This window comes from Arachis hypogaea, chromosome 17 (genome assembly GCF_003086295.3).
Source record: "Arachis hypogaea cultivar Tifrunner chromosome 17, arahy.Tifrunner.gnm2.J5K5, whole genome shotgun sequence".
Lineage (NCBI taxonomy): Eukaryota > Viridiplantae > Streptophyta > Magnoliopsida > Fabales > Fabaceae > Arachis > Arachis hypogaea.
This window is the reverse complement of record NC_092052.1, coordinates 20743203-20762581: the sequence shown is the minus strand read 5'-3', so window position 1 is coordinate 20762581 and position 19379 is coordinate 20743203. Positions and strand designations below refer to the sequence as shown.

The 19379-nt window shown below is 36.4% G+C and overlaps 2 protein-coding genes across 2 annotated transcripts; both read right to left on the bottom strand.

The window, feature by feature from the left end:
* Positions 1-569: 569 nt before the first annotated feature.
* Positions 570-3829, bottom strand: LOC112765181 (transcription factor RF2b). Its single transcript, XM_025811062.3, has 4 exons — positions 3117-3829; positions 2064-2196; positions 1590-1674; positions 570-1495 (listed from the first exon to the last, which is right to left on the bottom strand). Exons 1-4 carry the CDS (start codon positions 3605-3607, stop codon positions 1140-1142), a joined length of 1065 nt encoding a protein of 354 aa, XP_025666847.1. The 5' UTR covers positions 3608-3829; the 3' UTR covers positions 570-1139.
* Positions 3830-10070: 6241 nt separating this feature from the next.
* LOC112762969 (uncharacterized) lies at positions 10071-11960 on the bottom strand. Its single transcript, XM_025808761.1, has one exon. It carries the CDS (start codon positions 11958-11960, stop codon positions 10071-10073), a length of 1890 nt encoding a protein of 629 aa, XP_025664546.1.
* Between the last annotated feature and the right edge of the window lie 7419 nt (positions 11961-19379).

Below are 19379 nucleotides of genomic sequence, written 5' to 3'. Positions count from 1 at the left end.
AGATAAATATATTTTATGTTCTAAAATTAAAATTTTGTTTTAATTTTATCTTCTAACATTTTATCTAGCAACTGTGCTAAATATACACTAAAATTAGCCATTAAAATCAACCACTAATATAAAATACATATTAAAATATATATTAAAAATATATATTAAAATACAACCATGTATACTAAAATTAACTACCAAATCAATCACTAGTGTAAAATACATATTAAAATACAAAATATATATTAAAAATAAATTAAACTACATATGTATCTACAAAAATACATAGTAACTAATTTTGTTGGCTTATTTTAATGTACAAATAATATTTTTGTATTGAAAATAAATTAAATAGCACATGTATTTGTATATATATGGTGGCTGATTTTAATGTACAAATAGCATTTTTATTTATTCTATTTTGTACATTAAAAACATTAAGGAATAAAATCAAAACCAAGGATGCACAAAAGCATACTTATGACTTATCCCTATTCCCTATATTAAAATCAGAAGCAATAAACTGGGACGTTCAAGCATTCAGCATTAAAAAGCAGCACTTGCTTTACACCACCGGAGAAAAAAAGAAAAGAGAAGCACATGCTTCATGAAAGGTCTGATTTTAGGATAAGCGTAGTACAATTGGTCTCTAAAACACTGAAATTGTACAACAAAACTATGAATAATAAATCTAAAACTTAACTCGGTAACTAAACATCATACAAAGAACCCAAGTCCTTACTTGGTACCATGAACTAAAAAGTAAAAAAACAACAATGAATCAGAGCTTCCATGCTATCATTTGAATGATGATGATGATGATACAATAATGATACAAAATGACTAGAGGGGGATCATTTATACTTCCCAACATACACAGAGTAACCTAGCACTCCCACTGTTCCAGAAACCAGAAACACTGAACACCAAGCTGAAACACGATTGCACGAACTTGGCAACAAAACCCCAAAGGTGCTTCCCCTTTTTGGGGAGCATCCCTAAGAATAAATAATCAAGAATTAACCCTTGAATCTGAATGGAAGATTTAATGAAATAGAGTACCTTCATTAGTTGACTAGATGTCAACACTATAAACAATGAATGATGCCATGGATAAAAGTCAGCAGGTCAAGCAATTTGTGTTAAATTCAGAATGTAGTGCTACTCTCACTTGCAGAAATTGATGGGCCTTCGGACTTCACCGTAGTTGGTCCTTTGCTGTTGATGTCGAGTCCCTGCATATGATTTTGCATTATTTCCGAGAGTGGATGAGAACTCGATTGTTGTAGTTGATGCGTTGGCATGCCAGATGGGGCATGAGCAAATGGTGGCAACTGCATGTTCTGGTGATCAGAAGGACCTGATTGGGGTTGGATCGGAAAGAAATTTGCTCCTGTGAATGGCATCTGGTGCATTCCAAGGTTAAAAGACTCAGTGGGGCTCATCATTTCGCCAGTGGCAACCTTAAGCCTCTCGACTTCTTTCTTCAGTGCCTCATTAAGAGCTAAAGCAAAGCAGAAACCATTTAAACATAATTAATTAACACTAATAGCATACTTTAAGAAATGTGATGAGATTCAAATGGTAATAATGGTTACCATCACGAAGTTGTGCTTGTTGCTCCATGGCTTGCAGGCGGAGCTTAAGCTCTGTGTTTTCAGTACTCAGACCATTTGTGTCCCTCTACAAAAGATAAAAAGCTGATTGAGTCGTATATTCATACTCATACACAAGTTTCGTACTAATGGAAGGCGAGGTCAACTGCTTGTTCTTCAGTATTTTGATATGAAATTACAAACTATTAAGAGGAAAAATACTTCAAAGTAATAAAGCAAATATATTATAATAAAGAAAGAGCAGAAAAAAGAAGAAAACAGAAGTAAATGTTCCATTAAGTTCTATGAGACCTCAGGTGTTCATAGATCAAGCAGTTGAATTTATTGCACTGAGCTACATTGAAATCCAATATTAAAAAGCAGGGGCTATTATAGAATGGAACTCCTGCAAGTGTTATTGCAAAATAGATAAACTTAGAAGTGGTTTTTTTGTATTAGATATCTGTCAAAACAAACCTGGTATAGTGTCAGCTGGGCAGAAAGGGTTGTGGCTTCAGTTTGAAGAGTCTGAACTTTGCGCTCAAGTTCTTGAATGTAGCGAGCCTTTCTCTCTTTTGATCGAGCAGCAGATTGCCTATTTGCAAGTATCCTAAATGGACAACAACATAATTAAACTATGAGAATAATAAAAAAACAAGATCTACAGGAATTAGTAATTACTAACATTAAAGTCACTCAAAGTTAAAGGAAAGAGAGCAGCCTCTTTTACACAATCCCCTCAGGCTCCTTCCATTTCAAATGCTCAACATACAAAATTACTTAATATTTTTGCACTGAACAGGAAGATTCTTAATGATCTCTAATTGTTCATAAACCATAAATTACAAATTCATCAATTGAAACTTGGACACATAAGCACTATACTATGACAAGTTGACATCCCTTTTAAGTTTTAACCCATAAGATTCAAACACCATAAAAAATCTTCGTCACTGAAGTATTGACAAATTTGCTTCTGCGACAACCTAAGATCACAATAAGGGTAGACTTTCCCACAACCGCAAACTTATACTGATGACAAGAAAATTAAGTATCATGGAGAATACCATAATTGTCAAAAAGCGTCACACACAAGCATAAATAACACAACCCTCCAAATTCTGTTCGTTTTTCTCTTCCTCTCTCACAAATCTACTAACAACATACATTCATCTTGAATCCTCTCCTGGTTAGTCAAAATAATTCAACTTTTACTTCTCTAAGCAAAATTCTTGGATATATAAATATAATGACCAGTTAAGAGTGATGTGAATGAAAAAATCCGAAAACTATACTCTTAATATAGAAACCAAGCACAAACTTCACTTAGTCAATGATTTAGACTTCAAAACAAGATCCAATCTGTACTTCAAAAATCCACACTACTAACGAGCTTACTCAAAACATCAAAACCTAAATCTAAACCATTCAGCAACCAATCCAAATCCAAATCCAAATCACGAAAGAAGAAAAACATCGCAAATTGAAGTATGCATTTTGAAAAATTAAAAAGCAAAAATGATTGAAGACCTCTTAGCACGCTTGGGATCAATGGTCCAAAGCTCAGCGAGCTTATCAGGAGGCATAGCTTTCTTAGCGTCCATGATCTCCCCAAACGACGTCGTAGAACCATCCACAGAGTTACTGTGCCTATGCCTCGGCCTCGGAACCGCCTTCTCCGATTCTGTACCATTACCAATCGGATCCGATCCGTTTCCCGATCCGCCCGAGCCATTCCCGAGCTTGTCCACGTCAATGTACGTCGTGAACAGGTCATCCTCCGATCCGATCTCGTCGAGGCTGGCCGTGGAGGAGCCGCCGGTGAACGGATCCGACGGCGAGAGGTCCATCATGTCGTCAGGTAAGCGGAAACTGACCTCAGAGTGAGCTCGGCGGTGGCCATTGGCGGCGGAGCGAACGAAGAGTGAGGAGGCTGAGGAAGTTGCGGCGGTGGAGGGGGCCGGTGGAGGTAAGTGGGAAGCGGAGTTTGGAGGTGGTGGTGTTGGTGGTGGATCTTGCATCTGTGTTGTTATTTGTTGCCAATTCCTATGCTTCTTCTTTGTCTTAAGTCTTGAGAGTCACACAAACAACTACAAGTGAGTGAATGAATGAGTGCAATTCTCTCTGTCTTTCATCCCTCTCTCTCCGCTTCCCTTTACTCCCAAGTTCCGGCAATTAACAAATCCGATAATAATAATAATAATAATAATAATAATAATAATAATAATAATATTCTCAATACTATTTTACTAAGTTCATTTTTGAATTTCTTTTATATTGTATTATTAAGTGTGAAATTCTTCCTGAAGAATTAAATTATGTGTTAAATATTGCTATGAATATTTACAAAATATCACTGTTTTTACAATTAAAATAACATTTTTTAACAAAATATTAATAACGTTTTGTGTTTTAATAATTAAATTAATATTTTTTGTGATAAAATGTTAATGACGTTTTGTTCTTTCATAGTTAAATTTTTTTAATTATAAAACGTCAATGACAGTTTTGTGCTACCATCACAATCATATAAAATACTAAAATAATCAAATATTTTTATATTTTACGTTAAAATTATTCATATATAAAAATTTTAGCCCTCATTTTTCTATAAATTCATATAAATATATAATAAAAAAGATTATATATAATCATATGTGATTCGTCCGTGTAGGGGTGACCGAGCTATAGCGATTCCGAATAACACTCGTTGAGGAGGGAGAGCTATACGTCGATCTGGACGGAACACCGCGACAAAAATACCTGCAAAAGATACTCCGACGCTCAAGTCAATAAGGAGGTTTAGTAAATATACTAAGTTAATGTAAAACTAAAGGTAGAACCTGATCTTTAGCCGGGGTTGTATACTTGGCTTTATAGATGATGTTTTGCTCGTTTGTTGCGAATAGGTTCGAGATTCTGGGTCAGTTATCGTGTTCTGTTTTAGGTGATCAGATTTTGCTTACCAGGTCTCTCTTTTTTTCAAATTTTCGGGTTCGACTTTATTTTTTTGTTCCGAGTTTTTGGGTGGCCGAGGTATAGGTTACATATCATAGCCCCCAAGCTTGCCTTGGTTTGGACAGGACAAAGGCGAGCTTTTTAGCGGTAATATCGTATACCTCGGCCATGGATTTGTTGTTGCATCCGTACCCCGTAGCCCCCAAACTCGGATTGGTTCTGTGCAGGAATTTGAAACGGTCTCTACATTTAATTTTTGCTTTGTTCTTCGCGCCTTAATGAATGATTGATTTGACGTGCGTTGCGCGTTTCAAGGTGCCCCTGGCCGTGTGATTGAGGGGGGTTTGAACGTGGGTTTCTTCAATGGTTGAGATGAAAAAATAACGTTTCATATGTAACTGCTTAGTTCATTTGTAATATGCGTGTTCGCAACCGTTGGTTTTTGCATTTGGGAATTGTTGCTTTCTGATAAAAATGAGCAAAAAAGGTGAGTGTTAATCTGTTCTTCTGCTTCCACTTCCTTTCTTGTTTGCTTTTGTTTTCTTGCTTCTGTTTCATGGAAGAGGAAAAGGTTGGTGTTAATGAAGTTGACCCATATGGTTGGGTTGATGCTAGGGTTAGGGGTTATTCCTCGCAATTTAGTGATAGGGAAGCTGTTGAGATGTTGGGTTCTGATGTTTGGGTTAGAGATGGTAGTGGCATTAAGATAGAAATACTCCCTTGTCAGAGTAGTGATCGCGTCTTCCATCGTCGTGATGATTGGTCCTTCTTTTATATGTATAGTTGTTTGTTTACTGAATTAGGAGTTAGGCTTCCCTTCACTGACTTCGAGTGTGGCGTTCTTTATTGGTTGAACTATGCTCCGACTCAGCTTCATCCAAACTCGTGAGGGTTTGTGAGGGCTTTTGAGATTTTGATGGATTTACTTGAACATCCTCCTTCTCTTAGGTTGTTTTTCTCGTTGTTCCAGGCTAAAGGGGTTGGTCGTGGGCTTTGGGTTAATCTGAGTAGTTATCCTTGTCGTGCCATCTTTGGTCTTTACAAATCTTTTTTTAAAGATTTTAAAACGATGTTTGTTAAGGTTAGGAGTGTGCCTGAGGAGTTTCCTTTTTACTTAAACGAGTACCTTATAGAGAGGTTTTCTCTGTCATGGTGTCCTGAGCCTATGCAAGTTTTGGACGTGGATGATAGGTTTGTTGATGACCAGATTGTGATGGAGTTTCTGTTTGAGATGTTGGGTCCGAAGGAACTGTTGTCTGTAGCCGAGTTGTTAAAATGGGATACTGATAGGCAAGCTGTTTTGGATTACATAGGTAATTTGGGCATTTTTGCTTTATTGTCGTTTTGACTTGGTCTGTTCTTATTTCGTCGTTTGTTATGTAGGTGAGAAGGCTCCAACTATTACTACTGCCGGATTGAAGTCGTTTTTTAGTCAACGAAAAAAGGGGGAGAAGGAAGGGTCGACTACAAATGCTAAGAAAGGTGCTGTAGGTATTCCAATTCAACCTGATCCGACCTATAAACCGAAACGGAAGAGAGGGCATGTGAAAGGTAAGGGAGACTCTTCTGCAGATCTTCAAATGGTGGAGTCGGCATATGAGTCTCAAAAGAAGTTGCACGACTATATGGGGACGTGCATGCTCGATCGCTGTGGGGGAAGCTCTATCCATTCTCTACTATGGCTGATAAGCTCTGCTGCTTTCCTGATGATCTGAAGTTGATTAATGAAGTCGGACATGTTGGGGAGAGCCGTTTTCTACTGGTGTGTGTAAACTTGTTTCTCATGATTCATTATTTTTTTTTTTGTATTTTGATTGTTTGTCTCTATTGTGGGTGATTGGTGCTCGTATCGTGGCTGTTGGAAGAGCTCAGGAACTTGCTTTTGAGAAGGACCATAAGGCCACCTTGGAGATTGCTGAGCTTTCCTCGGCCGTGCAGGAGAAAGACAAAACCATTACCGAGTTGTCTTCTTCCTTGAGGTTGAAGGAATCAGAGCTTGCTGAGGAGAAACGTCTTCAACTTTCCTCCAATGAACAAGCCAAAACTGTTAAGGCTGAAAATGAATGTTTAGAATCTAGAATCAAAGAGTTAGAAAACGAGGTTTATGAGGCCTTTGCACAAGGTTTTGATCATGTTGTGGCGGTCGATGACAGCAAGGAATCGAGCATTGGTGACAAGGCGGACTAGGCTGTTTCGTTTATGTTTTGTAAAGTTGTGTATGGCTTTTTTGCCTTGGATATGTACTTGACTCTTTATTTAGATTGCCTTTTAAATATTCCCGAGTATGATGCTCGGGTCATGTTTATTGATCTCCGAGTATGAAGCTCGGTTTATTTTGAATATTGGAATTTTGCTGTTTGTTATAAGATATGTTAGTTGCCAACATTATGATAACCTAGATATTGGATTGTTTGAAATAGTAGTGACTTTCATACAATGATTTGTGGCGTCTGGCCTCGTTAAAACCCTCTTCGAGTAAAACCCATATTGTTTGGGAAAAAAAACTTCAAAGGGGAAAAAGAGTACCTTCATCCGCGGATTACAGTATATGTTATGATTGATATTTCCTTAGGGAGAATACATTCCATGTTCCTAGAATTTGGCCTCCCTTGAGGGTTTCTAGTTTGTAAGCCCCCTTGCCGAGGTTCTTGACTACTTAGAGCGGCCCTTCCCAGTTCGCTGCTAGTTTTTCATGTGCTGGGGGTTTCCGCGCTTCTTCTGTTCGTCTTAGTACGAGGTCTCCTTCATTGAAAGACCTTCGAACGACCTTTTTATTGTGTCTTCCTTCCATGAATTTTTTCATAGCTCGTTGTCTTATGGCTGAAATGTCTCTTTCTCCTCTACAAGGTCTAGCTTGGCTGTTCTAGCTTGCAGGTTACTTTGTTGATTGTATAGCTCGGCCCTTAACGTTGAAATGCTGACCTCTATTGGGATTAGTGCTTCTGCGCCATATACTAGTTTGAAAGGAGTTTCTCCTGTAGCAGATTGGATTGTAGTATTATAACTCCACAAGATTTCTGGAATGAGGTCGGCCTACTCGCCTTTGGCTTCGCCGAGCTTTTTCTTTAAACCCTGCAAGATAATTCTATTAGCGGACTCGATCTGTCCATTAGTTTGTGGGTGCTCAACCGAGCTGAAATGATATTTAATGTTGAAATTTGTTAGGAAAGAAGCGAGTTTATGATCTGTAAACTGCCTTCCATTATCAGAGATTATTTCTCTTGGTATGCCATACCTACATATGATATTTTTCCATAGGAAAGATCTCACCTTGTCTACTGTTATGTGTGCTAGTGGTTGTGCTTCTATCCATTTAGAGAAATAGTCTATTGATACTAAAAGGAATTTTACCTGTCCTGGCACTTTTGGGAAAGGTCTGAGGATATCTAGTTCCCATTTATCGAAAGGCCAGCTTACCTCTACGGTGTGGAGCTTTTCGGATGGAATTTCTGAGACTGTGGCGTGTTTTTGATTGTTGCATGCTTTGACTTTTAAAATACAGTCTCTTTTGATTGTTGGCCAGTAATACCCTATCTGTAATATTTTGGCGGCCAGTGCTCGGCCTCCGATGTGGTTCCCGCAGACCCCCTCGTGTGTTTTTGCCATGACTTCTTCGGCCTCATCTTTGCTGATGCATTTGAGGAGTGGTTGTGAGTATCCTCGCCTGTACAGGGTGCTTCCTATCACTGTGTAGAAGCTTGCCCTCCTTTGGAAGAGTGGTAAGCTTGATTCTTTCTTTGGTACGGTTCTTGTATTGATGTATTTGAGGAAAGGTGTTCTCCAATCCTGTACCTGCATGATACTTGATATTGTATTTAGCTCAAAGCTCGGTTTATCAAGTGTCAACTGTGATAATGCTGGTGTGCTTGTTGTCTGCCTAGTAGTGGCTAATTTGGATAATACATCAGCTCTAGTGTTTTGCTCTCGGTTTACATGAATAATGTTAAATTCATTGAACTTTGAAATAAGATCCTTTGTTATGAGCCAATACTTCTCTAACAAAGGATCTTTTACCTGGTAGTCGCCTTTGATTTGATGTACTACTAGTAAAGAGTCGCAGTAAACTATTATCCGAGGTATTTTGAGTTGTTGGGCGAGCTTTAGTCCTATCAGCAGAGCCTCATATTCTACCTGGTTATTGCTTGTAGTAAAGTGGAACTATAGTGATTGCTCGGCTATTACTTTGCCTCCTTCCTTTAATAGTATGCATGCTCCGCTTCCTTCTCTGTTTGATGCTCCATCTACGTGTATACTCCAACTCGTCTCTGCGGGTTGTGCCTCGGTAGTCATTTCTGAGATGAAGTCGGCCAGTATTTGTGATTTCAAGGTTTTCCTTGATTGGTACTGAATGTCAAACTTAGAGAGCTCGATGGACCATTTGATTAATCGTCTAGCAAACTCGGGTCTGGTTAATATCTGTCTCAGAGGTTGGTCAGTACGGACTATTATTGTGTGGCTCTGGAAATAGTGCCTTAGTCTCCTTGCCGTGGTGACTAGTGCTAGCACCGGTTGTTCTATTCTCAGGTATCTTGTCTCCGTTGGCTGTAATACCCTACTGATGAAGTATACAGGGCTTTGCATTTTCCCTGTTTCAACCACTAGGACCGAACTTATAGCATGGTTAGATACTGATAAGTATAAATGCAATGGTTTACCTGTTTCTGGTCTCTGGAGTATTGGAGGTGATGCTAAGAGCTGTTTGAGCTCCACAAAAGATTTTTCACATTCCTCGGTCCATGCAAATTTCTTATTCTTAGAGATTATTTGGAAGAAATGATATGATCGGTTTGCCACTGCAGGTAAGAAACGTGACAGGGCGGCTACTCTTCCTGCAAGTTGTTGAACTTCTTTTATTGTCTTCGGGCTTGCCATGTTCAGTATTGCATTGCACTTTTCTGGGTTTGCTTCAATCCCTCGTGAAGTCAGCATGAAGCCGAGGAATTTTCCTCCTTAAACTCCAAAGGCACATTTATCTAGGTTAAGCCTCATGTTGTATGCTCGAACTTGATTGTAAACTTCCAACAAGTCGTCGCAATGTGAACCTCATTCAGTTTTCTTTGCTACCATATCATCTACGTAGATTTCCATATTCCGACCTATTTGTTGTCGAAATACCTTGTCCATTAGTCTTTGATACGTTGCCCCTGCATTCTTTAGGCCAAAAGGAATTACCTTATAGCAAAAATTCCCATGTTCTGTAATAAAGGCTGTTTTGCTTTGGTCCTCTGGATGCATTAGGATCTGGTTGTAACCAGAGTATGCATCCATAAAACTTAAGCTTTTGAAACCAGAGGCATTATCTACTAATTTATCAATGCAAGGTAACAGATAATCATCTTTAGGACAAGCTTTATTTAAATTTGTAAAGTCGACGCACATGCGCTATTTACCTGAGCTTTTCCTTACCATTACCACATTGGAGAGCCATGTGGTGAAGCAGATCTCTTTAATGAATCTTGCATTGAGGAGATTCTTGGTTTCCTTTAGTGCTCCTTGTTTTTTCTCTTCTCCTAGGTTTCTTTTCTTTTATGCCACAGGTCGGACTCCCTTGTCAATTGCTAGCTTGTGGAAGATGACTTCTGGATTTATTCCAGGCATGTCATCAGGCGTCCACGCGAATAGATCGGCGTTGCTTCGAAGTATTGTTATTAGTTTTGATCGTTCTTCCCCCTCTAAGGCTTCTCCGATGTGTGTGAAATGCTTCTCATTTTCTGTTAATATTACTCGCTGGAGGTTGTCCATTGGCTGAGGTCTTTCATTGAAATCCTCCCTTGGATCAAGCTCGGATAATGTTAAGATCATGGCTGTATTATGGATTGCTTGCACTTGTGGCCGAGTTGTCTGTTTTGTTGAGTTTTGCTTTAGGCTGGCATTGTAGCACTGCCGAGCTTCTTGGTGATCCACATACATTGTTGCTATCCTGTTTTCCTGCACGGGAAACTTAACACACAGATGTAAAATAGACACTAATGCCCTGAATGCATTCAGAGCAGGTCTTCTGATGATAATATTATAAAGGCTATAACAGTCTACTATCAAATATTGGATATCAATCGACTTTGAGATAGGGTCTTCTCCCATCGTCGTCCTTAACCATATATGTCCCATAATGGGGACTCTTTCTACGGAGAAACCAACCAGCTCTCTAGAGGAAGGTTGCATTATTTTTTCTGATAATTTCATTTTTTTGAAAGTGGAATAAAATAAAACATCAGCACTGCTACCTGGATCTAGTAGTGTTTTTCTTACCAACAGTTCTCCAGCTTGAATGGAGATTACTACCGGATCGTCGAGGTTAGGGCTTGCCAATTTGAAGTCTGATTGATTGAATGTTATTGTGATGTCTGCGTCTTTTTCTCTTTGGAGGTGTGTTGTTCCTTCAATTGCTAGCATCGCTCTATAACTTCGTTTTCTAGCCGAAGTTGTTTCACCCCCACCTGCGTAACCTCCTGATATGTAGTTGATAATACCTCTTGGCAAGTTGGGTGATGTCCGTTTTCCTTTGTCCTTGTCTGTTGATGCTCGTGGGTGCTCATCTCTGTCCGAGGTGACTTCTTTGGTTTTACGTCCTTCGACGTACTTGTCTAGGAGTCCTTGGCGTGCTAGTCTTTTGAGTAGGTCTTTGGCAACGATGCACTCGTCTGTAGTGTGTCTGAACTTTTGATGAAAAGCGCAATGCTTGCTTCTATCCACGAACCTTTGATATTGGTAACTCCCTGCTCGGGCCGGCGATTTTACTATTTTGGCATTGAGAATCTCCTTGATGATGTTCTCCCTCTTGGTGTTGAATCTGGTGTAGGTATTAAATTTTGGTGTGAGCTTGAGAGGCTTCTTTGGTTTCTTGTTGCTCGGTGATCTAAAATTTTTTTCCTCATCTCTTCTGTGTGGCTGTTTATCTGCTTTCTGGGATTCGCAGAGCTCTTCGATCTCCATCTGGCCTGCGGCCCTTTCTCGGAACTCTTTTAGTGTCTTTGGTTTAGTTACAACAATCATCTCCCAGAACTTGCCAGGTCTGAGGCCGGCTTTAAGGGCGTGCAGGTGGACTGCCGGATCTAAGTCTTGAATCTCCATGGTTGCCTCAGCAAACCGAGTCATGTAGTCCTTTAGGCTTTCATGTTGTCCTTGTTTGATAGTGCCTAGATAGTCTGATCCGTGCACATATATTCTTGATGCGGCAAAGTAATCGATAAAAGACCTTGCCAGCTCCTCAAAAGAAGAAATTGAACCTGCAGATAACTTAGAAAACCAGAGTAACGCAGCACCATCAAGGTAAGTTGAAAAAGCTCGACAGAGTACAGGTTCATTGTTAGCGCCATTAAAAAACATCATGGATTGGAATTTCTTAATATGGGCGCGGGGGTCACCAAACCCTTTGTATGGCTCAAGGGCGGTGGGCAGCACAAAATTTTTCGGCATCTGAAAACTGGTGATTTCTTCAAAGAAAGGGTTGCCCAAGGTCAGCTTTTCCTTTGGCGGGCTGATGCTCAGAGGGTCCGTGTTTCCCTGGGCCGAGCTTTTAGAGTTTTCTTCCTCGTATTTTCCAGCATTGTTATGGGCGGACAGCTCGGCTATCCTTCGTACTTCCGCTTGAAGTTCAGCAATCTGAGCTAAGAGCTCTGCTTGCGTGGGTTGGTGGACCCATTATCGGCCATGTTTGAAGATCGGGAATCCTGCAAAAAAGAGTAAAGAGTTAGGCAAAGAAAATAGTGGGGTTAGATGAGTTTTTGGCCACACGGTGGGCGCCAAGTGATTCGTCCATGTAGGGGTGACCGAGCTATAGCGATTCCGAGTAATATGTCGTTGAAGAGGGAGAGCTATACGTCGGTCTAGACGGAACACCGCGGCAGAAATACCTGTAAAAGATATTTCGACGCTCAAGTCAATAAAAAGGTTTAGTGAATATACTAAGTTATGTAAAACTGAAGGTAGAACCTGATCTTTAGCCGGGGTTGTGTACTCGCCTTTATAGATGATGTTTTGCTTGTTTGTTGCGGATAGGTCCGAGATTCTGGGTCAGTTATCGTGTTCTATTTTGAGTGATCAAATTTTGCTGACCAGGTCTCTCTTTTTTTTTTAAATTCTCGAGTCCGACTTTATTGTATTGTTCCGAGCTTTTTGGGTGGCCGATGTATAGGTTACGTATCAATATGTAAAGTAACGTTAAGTCAACAAAAAAATATGTAAAGTAACGTTATAAAAGAATGACAATATTAGTTTTGAGTAATAAGAACGGCAATCCTACATATATAAATATTTTTGTAATAAGTTTAATTAAATTGACATAAATTTAACAAAAAATTTGCATGCATATGGTACCGTTTTTCTTTTTGCACTTTGTTAGTAGAAAAATTTTTATTGTAAAGCACATTATTGATTTAACGTAGAAATTTTTATATATAGCACATAACATATAAAAATTTCTACATAGTACAAATTTATTAATATAGTACAAATATTTTTGTTCATAGCATAGAAATTATTCATGTAAATATATTTTATTAATTAGGTGAGTTAACTATAATCTTTTAAAAAATTTTGTATTATGTGCTAAAATTTCTGTATTTTATTAGTTGGATGCAATATTTTAGACATGTAGTCTTTCAAAAATAATTTGCTACATACCACAACAATTTGTGTTATGCACCAAATTTTTTATACTGTGTATCAAATTTTCTATGATACACGTATTTTGTTAGTTAAGTGTCAATGTTCTAAACATGTGGTCTTTTAAAATTTTGTGTTTTATTTTTAAGAATCAAAATTTTTGTACTATGAATTCCAAGTTCTCTGCTATAATCTTTTGAATATATATAATAATGATAATAATTAATGAAAGAAGATGAGAAAAAAAAGGAGAAAAATCAAATAAGAGAAAAAGAAGAAGACCATGTTAAATAAGAGAAGAAGAAGATCACGACGATGATAACATTGTTGAAAAAGAAGTGCGCATAACAAGAAATTCAAAAAAGAAGTTGAAGAAAATGACGACGACCACATTAAAAAAAAATGCGTGTATCTAACTTGATTAAATTGGTCGATAAAATTGTTTGGTCACATATTTTTATTGTAATAATAATAATGATAAAAACTAGCTTAAACTTAAATGATGAGAATAATTAAAGTATATATATATATATATATATATATATATATATATATATATATATATATATATATAAAATAAAAACAAGATAGTTTGATTTAACTTTTAGTTTCTCTTGATTAATCTTTTTTACACGACGATGATACGTTAAAAAAATACGCGTATCTAGTTTAGTTGAATTGGTCGGTAAAATTGATTGGCCACATATTTTTATTGTAATAATAATAATAAGAACTAGCTTAAACTTAACTGATAAGAATATAAAAAGTTGTGTAGAAAAGATTTGGGGTGAATGTCTTTCACGGGATGTTTGGGGAGGCGGTTAAAAACGGACGCATATTTCTGCTACTAGTTGGTAGAGATCATATTGAGCTGTCACATCTACAGTTTACGGATGATACGATTCTATTCTGCCCTCCAGAAGAAGAGATCGTTAAAAATTATAGGAGGATTCTCTGTTGCTTTGAATTGATGTCGGGGTTAAGTATTAATTTTGACAAATCTAGTTTGATTCCAATCAACTGTGATGATCGATGGGTAAAGTGTATGTGCAGCGTACTGGGTTGTCAGGAAGCCTCTCTCCCAGTTAAATACTTGGGGATCTCGCTAGGAGCTAACTCGAGATTGGTGAAGACTTGGAAGCCAATTATAGATAAAGTGGAGAACAAACTGAGCATATGGAAAGCCAAGGTCCTCAATAAAGTCGGTAAGTTAGTGCTCATCAAATCTGTGTTAAACAGTCTCCCTGTTTATTATCTGAGTCTATATAAAATGCCAAAGGCTGTTGTAGAAAAACTGATTTCTCTACAGAGACGATTTCTGTGGAGCAAGAAAGATGGTAAGAATAGTATGGCCTTGGTCATATGGGGGATGGTGCAGGCGCCAAAAAAGTTTGGTGGTTTGGGTGTTGGGGATACCATGGTGCATAATACAGCCCTTTTATTTAAGTGGTGGTAGCGCTTTTCTAAGGAGGAGTGCCCGCTATGGAAGAAGGTGGTCTGCTCTTGTAATAACCTAGACCCAAATGTGATGCTGTCCTCTCAGGTTTACCTGTTCGGGGAGGCCCTTGGAAGGATATATGTCAGATACAGTTCAAGGATCAGCAAGTAAGGCAGAAGATGATTACTAGGCTGTCAATGGAGTTTGGTGATGGGAGAGGGACTCGTTTTTGGAAGCATGTCTGGTTGCGTGATGGTTCTCTGAAAGATCAGTTTTCAAGACTCATCTTAGTTTCAAACCAAAGAGGATCCGTTATAGGGGAGTGTGGATTTTGGATGGGGTTGAGTAGATCTGGAACTTCCAATGGAGGCGAGAGTTATTCCAGTAGGAGTTGGATTTAGTGAACCAGCTACATGATATACTAAGACTGGTCAAACTTGCTAATGGCAGAGAGGATAGAGTCATGTGGAAATTTGATAAACAAGGAGTCTTTTCTACTAACTCTTTTGTGCAGGTTTTGCAGGCGGAAATAACTCCGGAGGATATAACAAGCTACAGCTTTACGAGGACAATTTGGAAAGGGCTAGTGCCGCCAAGAGTTGAACTTTTTATCTGGTTTGTATTGACTGGGAAGATCAACACTAGGGGTGGCAAACGGGCCTAAATCCGCCGGGCCGACCCGTGTAACCCGCCAAAAAGGCGAGTTGGACTGGAAAATTGGGACCGCCAAATAGTAAAAGCCCGCCTAACCCGCACCGCTTAAACCGCGGGCTTTGACAGGCTTTGGCGGGGCGGGGCGGGCTTCCCCGCCGGGCTTAGTATTTCTTTGACAAGGGGTATTTTTACAATTTTTTTTTTTTGCCAAAACCCAACTTTTTCCAACCCAACTTACAAGAGAATGAAGATGAAAATTGAGTGTTTTGGATTATGTTTATTTTGTTTTAGAGATAATATTTATAATTATATTTTAGATTATGTTTATTTTTCTTTGGGAACAATATTTTATAATTACAAAGACTTTAATGTTTGTGAATATAAAAATTATAATTTGTTTATACTTTTAGAAATTATAATAGTTAAAAGCAAAAAATAGAAGAGATTTTTTTATACTTTTATATATATTAAATATTATTTAATAATTAAAAGTAAAAAAAAAGAGGATATTTGGCGAGCTTAGCCCGCCGGCCCGCCAGCCCGCTATTAGGTGGGGCGGGCTGGGATTCTGGGACCGCCTCACTAGGCGGGGCGGGGCGGAGCGGGTTTTCCTGCTTGCCACCCCTAGTCAACACTAAGGAGAGGATGAGTCGGTGTGGGGTTATCAACAAGGAAGATGTTATTTGCGTGTTATGTAACAAAGGTGTTGAAAATGGTCACCATTTATTTCTTAGTTGTGAATTTTCTTGACAGGTTTAGTGTGCTTGGCTATCATTTGTTGGTAGGCAATAGACGTGCCCAGGGACGTTGAAAGAGCATTTCCTAAGTTGGATTGAGATATCCAATAGCAAGGAGGTACGTAAGAATTGGATGGTGTGTTTCTGTGCGATTATTTAGAATTTCTGGTTAGAAAGGAATACAAGAATTTTTCAGCATAAAAGAAAAGGGGTTGAAGATGTTACCTATTTGTGCTGTACAAACTACAAGGAGTGACTAGGTGTGGATCCTTTTTGTTGTTAATGGCAATGTCGGAGATAACAAAGTATAAAGTTTATCATTCTTTGTGTTGCCTAGTTTCTTTTCTTTTTATAGTTTTACTGATCTGTTTGTTGTTCTTTGTATGCTCCATTTGTTGCGTTGAGCTAGTTTCTTTTAAAAAAAAAATAAAAAATTGTGTAGAACCTAATTATAAAAAAAAAAGTATAGATAAACAACTTAAACAATTACAATTAATAATCATAAATTTTGTACTTTTTAAAAATAAAATTTAAATAATTAATAATTAATGATAATTAATTAATATAGAGTACAACTTAAAAATGCTTGTTGGTTTATTGTTGGCTAAACGCCTAAACCCCTGTTAATTACTTAATGAAATTATTAAAAAATATATATAAAAATTAATTATAAATATAGTAAAACTATATTGACCATAAAATTAATTAAACCTATAACCTATAATTTACCTATATAAAAACATCTTTATATATTATTAATGTAACAAAAATCGTTACCGTTACTATTTATTACTTAAATGATTATATAAATGGAAACAAAATTATTGGTGAGCATTCCATGTGTCAGAATTAAGATCTATATTTTTATTCTTATTATCATTATTTTATAATTATAGTAGCATATCTTGTTGAGAGTTGGGAATGCAATAGCAATACTATTCAATTCTTTCTTCCTGCCTAACCTAAAGTATTAAATAAAAATATATGTTTTTTATGTACATCATTTTCAATCGCCATGTAGCAGCACATGCAGAATCATGTGACTCGGTTGAAAAGGTCCAGTGATATGTCACTTTATACTGTTTATAAATTGGTGTTTTGACCTTGGAAAAGGTTGCTCTTTGATATTATCATATGCAAGCGTGTAGGTGTGTAGCTGAAAATGATTTAAACTTTAAAGTAAACATCACTTATGATATTTAGCTGCACCCAATATTCAAATTCAAGTTGAAAATAATAAATGCAAGTTAGCTAGATCTAGGGGGGAAGGATTTAAACCAAGAGAAAATAAAAAAAAAAAGTTGTGGAAAGTGATGAATTAATGCATGTTTGGGAAAGAGAATTTTTTTTAAATAATTTGTAACTCTAGCATTCTAGCTATTAGTAAAAATTAAAAATACAAAATCAAGGGCCGCTGTCTCTGAAAATATTAATACTTTTATTTAATAACTATGTTTCCAAATCATAATATATGTTACTTATTTTAATTAAAATTGTTTAGTTTAGCATTTATGCAAAATGAAGTTCTTAAACTATATTGCTTCAGTTTAGAATAAATATCAATGTTGTTTCTGATATTTTTTTTATTTTATTTATATCTCAAATATTTAAAAATAACAAAATATTAACTCACCTTAACTTAATAAAAAATTACTAATAAATACAGTGACATATTCATGACAAATCTTAAGTTGTTATTGTTGTAAGTAAATTTTAAAAATAGTTCAAAAATACAATTAAAAATAAAAAATTAATTTACAAAAGATTCTTGTTAGTTGTTACATCATTATTTTCATGTACTATAAAAAAAAAACTAGATTTTTTTTCTACTAAATTACAAAAACTAATTTTGCATTTGAGAAAATATTTATCTTCCATTATTAGTATTTTTTAGGGGTTAAAAATAACAATTATATTTAATCACTTTTTAAATAGGTAGAACACAAATAAAATAAAATGTTTACTTCAAAGTTTGCGACAAAAATAATATATTATCCCAATAATAAACATATTCTTTGTTTTTTTTGGGTTTTGGTCATGATAATAAACTTATTCTTGAATGCTTTGGTGGTGTTCAGAATTGGTCTGTTCGCTAGCATCAGGTTCTTTTGTGGAATCGGATTCGCTTGCAGGCTCAGTGGATTTCTGCCATTACACTTTTATTATTTTTGCTTTTTGTTTTCTATTTTTTTTTTCCTTTTTCGTGGTTGGGGTCATTAGACTTATTCAGAAGGACTAAGCTTTAACTGGTTCACCCAATTTTTTCCCTGTATTTTCGTTTCAGGCCCAACTAGCATACATTCAGCGGAACAAAATAAATGTTGCACTGTATACCAAATATATATATATATATATATATATTGTACAACTATAGATTGATTACACGTCCAAAAAAAGAAAAATAGATTGATTAAGTGGTCATTCCACTCTTCTGCTATAATAAGTATGCGTATCTAGTAATTTATTAATCAATAACAATCCTAAAATAAAAATTAAATCCGCAGCAAACTAGTCATTAACTTATAGAATGGAGAATATTATAAACAAAAAAAAAAAAATCTTGCACTTCAATAGCAAAATAATAATTAAAAAAAATTGCCGCACTTTTACCGGTTTGCATGGGTTCCCCTAAGGAAAAGTCTAGGGGGCCAGCAATTTTATCAAATTCTGGCCAGCATGTAACCATCAAAGAAGAGTGAGCCATTGGATGAAATCTCACATTAATCTCGCACCATTAAAAGCCTCATTGATGACTATTTGATGGCTATAAATCCTAAATGTTGCTGGCCCCTAGCATTCCTCTTCTCCTAATACTTTAGGGTATCTTCGAATGCGATTTTTTGTTTTTTACGTACCAGAAGATCTATGCCATGCACGGGTGAAAGATCTTTGTTTGCTAAAATTTTTCTATTGGATCCTGTTCATAAAAAATATTTTATTGTAATTTTATTTAAAAAATTCAAAAAAAAAATCTTAATTATATCATTTTTAACAAAAAATACGATAAAATTTGACACTTAATATACCAAAATATCATGGTTTGAATAATTTTTTTAAAAAGAAGCATAGTTTAAAGATGGTACGGTTGACTTGAAGTAAACTTTTTCAAACTAAAATATTAATCACGTATTTAGATTATTTCTATATGTCATATATTTTCTTGTAAAATTGTAACATAAAAAAACGCCTATATCTTTAAGTAGCAAAACTATAATTTTGTAATTAACATTAAGTTGTATCTTTTTACTATCTTTTTTAATGGACAACTTTTAGGCAAATTTTAACTAAATTTAAAAAAATAGATAAATTTATTCTAATATAAAATAAAATTAACTATTGAGCTTTTTTTATTAATTAACTATTAAGATTATTTTTCTTTATAGCCATGCCAATTCAAAATTT